This window comes from Salvelinus namaycush, chromosome 25 (assembly GCF_016432855.1).
Source record: "Salvelinus namaycush isolate Seneca chromosome 25, SaNama_1.0, whole genome shotgun sequence".
Lineage (NCBI taxonomy): Eukaryota > Metazoa > Chordata > Actinopteri > Salmoniformes > Salmonidae > Salvelinus > Salvelinus namaycush.
Window position 1 is genome coordinate 3,829,508 of NC_052331.1, and position 10,500 is coordinate 3,840,007.

Genomic DNA, 10,500 nt, shown 5'->3' on the forward strand with positions numbered 1-10,500 from the left:
GGCGACCCAGCTATATTGTGTGCAAGTAAAAATACCTCTACAGTACTATTAGGCCGATGATACGAATTATATGGAGGATGTAGTGTTTCTACGCGTTAATGTGTAGGTGTATGTGTTTTTAATATTAAGCTTTTTGTTTTCTAAAACTTTCCCTTGAGACATATAAAAAGAGACGGGAAGGAAGTTGTGTTGGGGAGAGCGTTGAGTTGTTGACTAGACTGGTGGCGATCGGGTGTGCAGGCGGCTCGGGTTGGCTGGACGGTCTGGCTGACATTTGATGTAGAGGGAGTCTTAATAAAGACGATCAAAAGTTGTCTTGGTACTTTATCTGTAAGAGTTGTTCATTTGTTAGGCGATTGGTTAAAGGTGCAACACAATATTAAATGATCAAAGACCTAGTTCAGTCTTGTTAATGAAGCATATTTAAACACAATCTCTTACCTAGCTTGATGACTGTGGGCATTTTTGCTTACTTTTTGTTGTTCTAAATAGAGACAGCTAGAAGGGTCATATTATATTTGTGTAAAAATGCAGGAAACAAGCTTTAGATTCCCCCAAAAGTTTGAGGACACCCAGACACCCGCAAAGTTATGTCCCCCCACTTCTAAAACCAAAGTTGCGCCCCTGTGTTCGCACATGATAGGAATTTGCGTCAGGGTCTCGCTAAAGGTCGTAGTACAAGGACTGAGGACACACAGGAACACGCACACACATAGTGATGTATTACATCATATATCTCAGGGTATATAAGCTGTGTTCTTCCTAATGGAGGTTGAAAAAAAATTCTGCACTGAAGCAGGTTTTTGTTTCCTTGTTGCGATCTATTTTTGCAACTTGTATTGTACTCTTATTTTCACAAACTACTAGGGGTTATTTCTGGATAAGTCCAGTGACTCTAGTCTAGCAAATACGGTGCTGACCATTTCATTGCACAGGGTTGGAAAGGGATTCATTTTGAATACAGGAGGCAGTTTCTAGCATTCTATCATACTCAGGTATAAATCTGTATTAGATAGTATAGGTTGTATAGGCAATATTGCACATACCTGTATTATTGAAGATAGCTTATATCTTATTGAGCAGGTATGGCAGTGAGGTGGTGTTCCTTTGGGTTTGTGTTGTTGGTAGTGTTTGCGTGTTGTGCTGATGCACAGCCTAACTTGAGGTTTCCTTCAAACAACAACCCCCAACCCCAAATTACAACCTCTACGCCTAGGCAGCCCCAGTGGCCAGAGCCCCAGTGGCCACAGCTGCAGACTCACCAGAGATCAGAGCCCCAGAGGCCACAGCTGCTGACACCCCAGAGACCAGAGACCCAGGGGCCACAGCTGCAGACTCACCAGAGACCAGAGCCCCAGGGGCCACAGCTACAGACTCTCCAGAGACCAGAGCCCCAGAGGCCACAGCTGCAGACTCCCCAGATGCCACAGCTGCAGACTTCTCAGAGACCAGAGCCCCAGAGGCCACAGCTGCAGACTCCTCAGAGACCAGAGCCCCAGAGGCCACAGCAGCAGACTCCCCAGAGGCCAAATCAGCAGACATCCCAGAGACCAGAGCCCCAGGGGCCACAGCAGCAGGCTCCCCAGAGACAAGAGTCCCAGGGGCCACAGCAGCAGGCTCCCCAGAGGCCAAATCAGCAGACATCCCAGAGACCAGAGCCCCAGGGGCCACAGCTACAGACTCCCCTGAGACCAGAGCCCCAGAGACCACAGCTGCAGACTCCCCAGAGGCCAGAGCCCCAGAGGCCAGAGCACCAGTGGCCACAGCAGCAGACTCCCCAGAGGCCAGAGCCCCAGTGGCCACAGCTACAGATTCCCCATAGGCCAGAGCTCCAGTGGCCACAGCACCAGACTCCCCAGAGACCAGCGCTCCAGTGGCCACAGCAGCAGACTCCTCAGAGCCCAGTGATCCAGTGGCCACAGCTGCAGCTGCAGACTCCCCAGAGGCCAGATCCCCAGTGGCCACAGCTGCAGACTCCCCAGAGGCCAGAACCCCAGAGGCCACAGTTACAGACTCCCCAAAGGCCAGAGCCCCAGTGGCCACAGCAGCAGACTCCCCAGAGGCAAGAGCCCCAGTGGCCACAGCAGCAGACTCCCCAGAGGCAAGAGCCACATGGGCCACAGCAACAGACTCCCCATAGGCCAGCGCTCCAGTGGCCACAGCAGCAGACTCCTCAGAGTCCAGAACCCCAGAGGCCACAGCTGCAGACTCCCCAGCGGCCAGAGTCCCAGTGGCCAGCAGCAACCACAACTCCAGATCAGAGATGTCAAGTACAGGTTCGGGATACAGTGCAATGTGGAACCCCAGATATTACTCCATCTCAATGTCAGGCTATCGACTGCTGCTTCAATGGACAGCAGTGCTACTATGGGAAGGCAGGTGGGTGTCTGATATAGTTTCTGTCTTGTAATGCTCAGATAATATTGTAATGCTCAAAACATTGACTTTTCCCTCTCTTTCCCCAGTGACTGTGCAGTGTACCAAGGATGCTCAGTTTGTGGTGGTGGTGGCCAGGGATGCCACTTGGCCCAAAATAGACATTGATTCCATCAGTCTGTTGGGGGGAAATGACAGCCCATGCAGTCCTGTTGCCATCACTTCAGCCTTCGCCATATACCAGTTCCCTGTCACTGCCTGTGGCACCACTCTAAAGGTGAGTAGAGTAGAGATAATATAAATGTAATACACTGGCTCAGTATTAACTGTGGACTCTCCCCTGCAGGAGGAGAGTGGTTATGTGGTTTATGAGAACAGGATGGCATCTTCCTATAACGTGGGGATGGGACCTCGAGGCTCTATCACCAGGGACAGCCATTTTGAGTGAGTCTTCTCTCTGCGCGATTGAATTTACTTTGTTGATTCCCCAGAGGGAATTCAGAACATCACAGGCGTGGAAGCACTTAGATTTAGCCCATAAAGTAGTGATACAGTATGCTTAAAGATCCTATTGTATCACTGCTTTTTTTCTCCCTATCTAGGCTGCTGTTCCAGTGTAAGTACTCTGCCACTGCAGTACAGGCTCTGGTTATTGAGGTGAACACTGTTCCTGCACCCGCTTCTGTTGCTGCTCCGGGACCCCTCAGAGTGGAACTCAGACTGGCCAAAGGAACATGCAACACCAAGGGATGTAATGACGGTAACGTGCATTTAATTTCAGGCTTGTTCTGTGTCAATATGTAATATTTGAACGCATGAAGTGATTTTAAATGTTTTTTTCCAAAACCTTTTCCAATCCTGTCTGACTTCCAGAGTCGAGATCCTTCACATTGTATTACACTGAGGAAGACTACCCTATCACTAAAGTCTTGAGGCAGCCTGTGAACGTTGAGGTTCGCATCCTGGAGAGGAAGGATCCCAACCTGTTCCTGATGCTGGAGCACTGCTGGACCACCTCTGCCCCCAGCCCTGTCAGCATGCCCCAGTGGGATCTCATCATTGAAGAGTGAGTAACTACAGTACTATCCACCTGATTTCCATGCTTGCTGCTCCCTGATTATACGACTTGCTTTTTTACTCATACTGTATGTATTTTGAACAATATGTTTGAGATCTCTTCGTTATGTGACATCAGAAGGCATCATGTACCACTATGCATTTTGAATTATATATACACTGAGGGTACAAAACATTAGGTACACCTTCCTAATATTGATTTGCACCCCCTTTTGCCCTCAGAACAGCCTCAATTCGTCGGCAAGGTGTCGAAAGCGTTCAACATGGATGCTGGCCCATGTTGACTCCAATGCTTCCCACAGTTGTGTCAAGTTGGCTGAGTGTCCTTTGGGTGGTGGTGGAGCATTCTTGAGAACTATACACAATCCATGTCTCAGTTGTTTTAAGGCTTAAACATCCTTCTTTAACCCATCTCCTCCCCTCCATCTCCACTGATTGAAGTGGATTTAACATCAATAAGGGATCATAGCTTTCACCTGGATTCACCTGGTACAGCTCAGCATTTAACACCATAGTACCCTCCAAACCTGTCATTAAGCTCGAGACCCTGGGTCTCGACCCCTCCCTGTGCAACTGGGTCCTGGACTTTGACGGGCCGCCCCCAGGTGGAGAAGGTAGGAAACAACATCACCACCCCGCTGATCCTCAACACTGGGGCCCCACAAGGGTGCGTTCTCAGCCCTCTCCTGTACTCCCTGTTCACCCATGACTGCGTGGCCATGCGCACTTACAACTCAATCCTCAAGTTTGCAGACGAAGCTACAGTGGTAGGCTTGATTACCAACAATGACGAGACGGCCTACAGGGAGGATTTGAGGGCCCTCGGAGTGTGGTGTCAGGAAAACAACCTCTCACTTAAACAGCCATCACTAACATAGAGAGGCTGCTGCCAACATACTGACTCATCTCTAGCCACTGTAATAAATGGACTTATTAAAGGTATCACTAGTCACTTTAAATAACGCCACTTTAATAATGTTTACATATCCTACATTACCCATCTCATATGTATATACTGTTCTATACCATCTACTGCATCTTGCCTATGCCGCACGGCCATCGCTCATCCATATTATTATATGTACATATTCTTATTCATCCCTTACATTTGTGTGTAGATTACTTGTTAGATATTACTGCATTAGTCGGAACTAGAAGCACAAGCATTTCTCTACACTCGCATTAACATCTGCTAACCATGTGTATGTGACCAATGCAATTTGATTTAATTTGGGGTAAGTCTATGCCATGGAAAGAGCGGTTGTTCCTAATGTTTTGTCCACTCAGTGTAAAGTGCTTTGGACAGGAAGGGATGAAATTTTGCAACATGAACTACCTATTTCTCCTCTCTCTCTTTCCAGTTGTTCCTACCCGAATGATAATTACCTGACCACCATGGTTCCTGTGGAACGTTCCTCTGGCCTTCTGTACCCCAACCACTACAAACGCTTTACCCTCGAGATGTTCACCTTTGTGGATCACACTCTGTCTCCCCAGAAAGAGCGGGTAATTGGCTAGCTTTTTTTATAATAGAAACTTCATTTGAAATACTATTTACTTTTCACTAACTTATTTTATTCTGTACTCTCTTGCCAGATTTTCATCCACTGTAGTACATCTGTGTGTTACCCTACTCCAGAGGTCTCCTGTGAACCGAAATGCAACAGGCAAAGTAGGTAGTGGTTCTCCCTTTATAAAGGCCTTGCTTGGGCACCATGACCCATATTTAAAGTGTCTCAGAGTAGGAGTGCTGATCTAGAATCAGATCTTCCCTGTCTATATTCTTGATCATTATGATTTAACAGACAACTGATCCTAGATCAACACTTCTACGTTCAGATGCTTTGTGATTGTGAATATGACCCAGGTTCTGTTCTTATCTGTTTCCGTGGTGTTTTTCAGGGAGAGATGTTGCTGCTGCTCAGAGGAAGACTACACAGACTGCTGTGGTCTCCAGTGGAGAAGTGGTCCTGGTTGACAAAAAGCCTGTCTACCCTTCAGACCACTAATTCAACCAGTTGCAGTTTGTAATGGGGTATGAAATAATGTACTCCGTACTTCCATACCTGTTACAGCAGAGGAATTGAAAAGCGTTTTTCTTGGCGATACTTTCTTTGTTCTTGATTTGTAAGAAACTTGTCTCTTATAAACGTCCGTGTCCAGTTGCCGGTGGTACTCCAAAAAACGGAGAATATTCAGAAAGATATTAAATCCACTTTTTGCACCAAGTGAGGAGTTGCCTCCCGATTTTAGCTGCCAGACATCTTGCATTTCCCAACATCTTTGCAGAAACTAGTCGTTTCTATGCGACGTCGCCACGGCTGACAGCATGTCACACAGTGCGACCAAAACAAAGATCTATACACGTGCAAGAGGCGTTTCTCAATCTATGCAAAACGTGGATGTAATATTTTTCAGAATATTCTCTGTTTTTTTTAGTTCCACTTGCAACTAGACACAGAAGTGTGCTACCCTACTCCAGGGGTCTCCTTAATACACTGGAACCTTTCGAACCAATAACAAAGAAAGTATCACCAAGTAAAGGTTTGTTGAAAATATCCCGATTACAGCAAGACAACAGCTTATGCATGACCTCAGACACAAACTTCAACTCTACATGGTTATAATACAACATGAGCTCCTGATTTTGCTACGTATTTATTGTTTCTAATAAACAGTTGTACCACAAAGTTGGCAATTCATAAAAATGTCCTACTCTCTCGCCATAAAAATGTGGATATAGCACCTGTAAATCTGGTCAGGTTTGTTATGTGAAGGCATTGTCTAATTCTTGGGACACCTTGATAGCAGTGGTCAAGGTTGTGTAGAACTATCATTCTGGGCCAAAACACAGAACAGTTTTAGTAGTTTTACTATATAAGGTCTGTAGGTCAACACCTAAATTGCCTCAATGACCACATTTATATGCACACAGTATTTTGTGTAGTAGTGCATACCCCGCTTAAGGTCTTATTCGGGAAAAGCTTTTTACATTCACCTTTGATATCCTGCTCATGAGTATCCCTGTATCCTTGAATAGAAATAATATTCCTCATTTGAGTTCATATGGGTTAAATGGAACAGTAACGGAAATATGGACACTGACTATAGGCCTATAACCTCTCACATCAAATCAAATCAAATTTATTTATATAGCCCTTCTTACATCAGCTGATATCTCAAAGTGCTGTACAGAAACCCAGCCTAAAACCCGGTGGCTAGGAAAAACTCCCTAGAAAGGCCAAAACCTAGGAAGAAACCTAGAGAAGAACCAGGCTATGAGGGGTGGCCAGTCCTCTTCTGGCTGTGCCGGGTGGAGATTATAACAGAACATGGCCAAGATGTTCAAATGTTCATAAATGACCAGCATGGTCAAATAATAATAATCACAGTAGTTGTCGAGGGTGCAGCAAGTCAGCACCTCAGGAGTAAATGTCAGTTGGCTTTTCATAGCCGATCATTAAGAGTATCTCTACCGCTCCTGCGGTCTCTAGAGAGTTGAAAACAGCAGGTCTGGGACAGGTAGCACGTCCGGTGAACAGGTCAGGGTTCCATAGCCGCAGGCAGAACAGTTGAAACTGGAGCAGCAGCACGGCCAGGTGGACTGGGGACAGCAAGGAGTCATCATGCCAGGTAGTCCTGAGGCATGGTCCTAGGGCTCAGGTCCTCCGAGAGAGAAAGAAAGAGAGAAAGAGAGAATTAGAGAGAGCATACTTAAATTCACACAGGACACCGGATAAGACAGGAGAAGTACTCCAGATATAACAAACTGACCCTAGCCCCCCGACACATAAACTACTGCAGCATAAATACTGGTAAATGTTGCTTAATATAATAATATAGCTTAATATAATATTAACTCCTACAGAATTAGGCAGTTCTTGCAGTAAAATTATACAAATGTTAATTTTGTCTTGGGAACAGGAGTGGAGAAATATGATTATTTTTTTCAGCATTTCTTTAGAAAAAGCGGGTGTAATGTGCTATCTATGACACTGTTGTGCAAGCAGACTAACTGAAGTCTAATCAAAAACGCGTTTCATCATTTTCTCAGCATTTCATTTCCTTAAAAACGGTCAAACTGATGACATTTGGACATTTTGCACAGGACCAATCTTTCCACTGTTTTGGAATTATTGCATTTTCTCCCCGGTCCCTAAATGAAACAGACAAATTTACAAGTGTCCACTAGATTACTAATGCATTCATTCTATCAATGTAAGTCGATATTCTGGTGAGCACTACTTTATTTAGTGTTATAGAGCAACAAGTTATGATAGAAGAGAAGCTGCATGTATCCAGTGGTGGAAAAAGTACCCATTTGTGATACTTGAGTAAAAGTATAAACACCTTAATAGAAAGTTACTCAAGTAAAAGTTAGTCACCCATTAAAATACTACTTGAGTAAAAGTCTAAAAGTATTTGGTTCTAAATATAATTAGGTATCAAAAGTAAATGTAATTGCTAAAATATACCTTAATATCAAAAGTAAAAGTATAAATCACTTCAAATTCCTTATGTTAGGCAAAGTAGACTGCACCATTTTCTTGTTTTTAACATTTCCCGATAGCCAGGGGCACACTCCAAAACTCAGACATCATTTACAAATTCTGCATTTGCGTTTAGTGAGTCGGCCAGATCAGATGCAGTAGGGATGACCACGTGTTCTCTTGATAAGTGTGTGACATGGTCCATTTTCCTGTCCTGATAAGCATTCAAAATGAGTACTTTTGGGTGTCAGGGAAAATTGATGGAGTAAAAAGCACAGTATTTTCTTCAGGAATGTGGTGAAGTAAAAGTAAAAGTATTTTTTTTAATAGTAAAGTAAAGTACAGATACCCCAAAAAACGACTTAAGTAGTACTTGAAAGTATTTTTACTTAAGTACTTTACACCACTGCATGTATCCAACTATAGTTGACAAACAAATGGCCTACCAAATATTGGAAATTATAATATGGTCTACCACATGTTGGAAATTATAAGCAGAAAGTTGTCTAAATTAGTGGTAAAAATAGTCAGTAGGCTGTATGGTCAAGTACGACATACAGTGGGGCAAAAAAGTATTTAGTCAGCCACCAATTGTGCAAGTTCTCCCACTTAAAAAGATGAGAGAGGCCTGTAATTTTCATCATAGGTACACTTCAACTATGACAGACAAAATGAGAAAAAAAAATCCAGAAAATCACATTGTAGGATTTTTAATGAATTTATTTGCAAATTATGGTGGAAAATAAGTATTTGGTCAATAACAAAAGTTTCTCAATACTTTGTTATATACCCTTTGTTGGCAATGACAGAGGTCAAACGTTTTCTGTAAGTCTTCACAAGGTTTTCACACACTGTTGCTGGTATTTTGGCCCATTCCTCCATGCAGATCTCCTCTAGAGCAGTGATGTTTTGGGGCTGTTGCTGGGCAACATGGACTTTCAACTCCCTCCAAAGATTTTCTATGGGGTTGAGATCTGGAGACTGGCTAGGCCACTCCAGGACCTTGAAATGCTTCTTACGAAGCCACTCCTTCGTTGCCCGGGCGGTGTGTTTGGGATCATTGTCATGCTGAAAGACCCAGCCACGTTTCATCTTCAATGCCCTTGCTGATGGAAGGAGGTTTTCACTCAAAATCTCACGATACATTGCCCCATTCATTCTTTCCTTTACACGGATCAGTTGTCCTGGTCCCTTTGCAGAAAAACAGCCACAAAGCATGATGTTTCCACCCCCATGCTTCACAGTAGGTATGGTGTTCTTTGGATGCAACTCAGCATTCTTTGTCCTCCAAACACGACGAGTTGAGTTTTTACCAAAAAGTTCTATTTTGGTTTCATCTGACCATATGACATTCTCCCAATCTTCTTCTGGATCATCCAAATGCTCTCTAGCAAACTTCAGACGGGCCTGGACATGTACTGGCTTAAGCAGGGGGACACGTCTGGCACTGCAGGATTTGAGTCCCTGGCGGCGTAGTGTTTTACTGATGGTAGGCTTTGTTACTTTGGTCCCAGCTCTCTGCAGGTCATTCACTAGGTCCCCCTGTGTGGTTCTGGGATTTTTACTCACCGTTCTTGTGATCATTTTGACCCCACGGGGTGAGATCTTGCGTGGAGCCCCAGATCGAGGGAGATTATCAGTGGTCTTGTATGTCTTCCATTTCCTAATGATTGCTCCCACAGTTGATTTCTTCAAACCAAGCTGCTTACCTATTGCAGATTCAGTCTTCCCAGCCTGGTGCAGGTCTACAATTTTGTTTCTGGTGTCCTTTGACAGTTCTTTGGTCTTGGCCATAGTGGAGTTTGGAGTGTGACTGTTTGAGGTTGTGGACAGGTGTCTTTTATACTGATAACAAGTTCAAACAGGTGCCATTAATACAGGTAACGAGTGGAGGACAGAGGAGCCTCTTAAAGAAGAAGTTACAGGTCTGTGAGAGCCAGAAATCTTGCTTGTTTGTTATTGACCAAATACTTATTTTCCACCATAATTTGCAAATAAATTCATTAAAAATCCTACAATGTGATTTTCTGGATTTTTTTTTCTCATTTTGTCTGTCATAGTTGAAGTGTACCTATGATGAAAATTACAGGCCTCTCTCATCTTTTTAAGTGGGAGAACTTGCACAATTGGTGGCTGACTAAATATTTTTTTGCCCCACTGTATTACTACACAATACAAGGTATTACTACACAATACATGTTTATATGTATAATACTTTTTTGTAGGAAAAACAGAAGTCAGCATTTTCATCCTTTTCAGGGGCCTATTGTAATCAGTCTCCAAATCCCCGTCTTCAAGCTGTAAGGGCCTCAGACATAGCCTCTTCCACTCTGGCTCTCCATGGCCTTCCAGGTTTCGTATGTTTTATTATCGATGATAGATCAACCTTCTTGCCGCTAAGTCCAAGTTTTGTGTTGAGGACAGAAGGGACCATCTTCGTAAATGTTCCCGATGGTGGGAAAACTGTCGCACTTGTTTCATCAAATCAAGCACCTTAATTAAACCAATCTCGCCACTTGAAGCTAAAGACAGGCACAAAATAGTTGACCCCTGTGCA

The 10,500-nt window shown here is 44.0% G+C and overlaps 1 protein-coding gene across 1 annotated transcript; it reads left to right on the plus strand.

Annotated features, from left to right (window-relative positions):
• The first annotated feature begins 782 nt into the window (after positions 1-782).
• LOC120020136 (zona pellucida sperm-binding protein 1-like) lies at positions 783-6,144 on the plus strand. Its single transcript, XM_038963606.1, has 8 exons — positions 783-2,379; positions 2,466-2,653; positions 2,723-2,820; positions 2,979-3,136; positions 3,250-3,442; positions 4,815-4,959; positions 5,050-5,125; positions 5,356-6,144. The coding sequence occupies exons 1-8, from the start codon at positions 1,086-1,088 to the stop codon at positions 5,460-5,462; spliced, it is 2,259 nt and encodes a 752-aa protein (XP_038819534.1). The 5' UTR covers positions 783-1,085; the 3' UTR covers positions 5,463-6,144.
• The last annotated feature ends 4,356 nt before the right edge of the window (positions 6,145-10,500 follow it).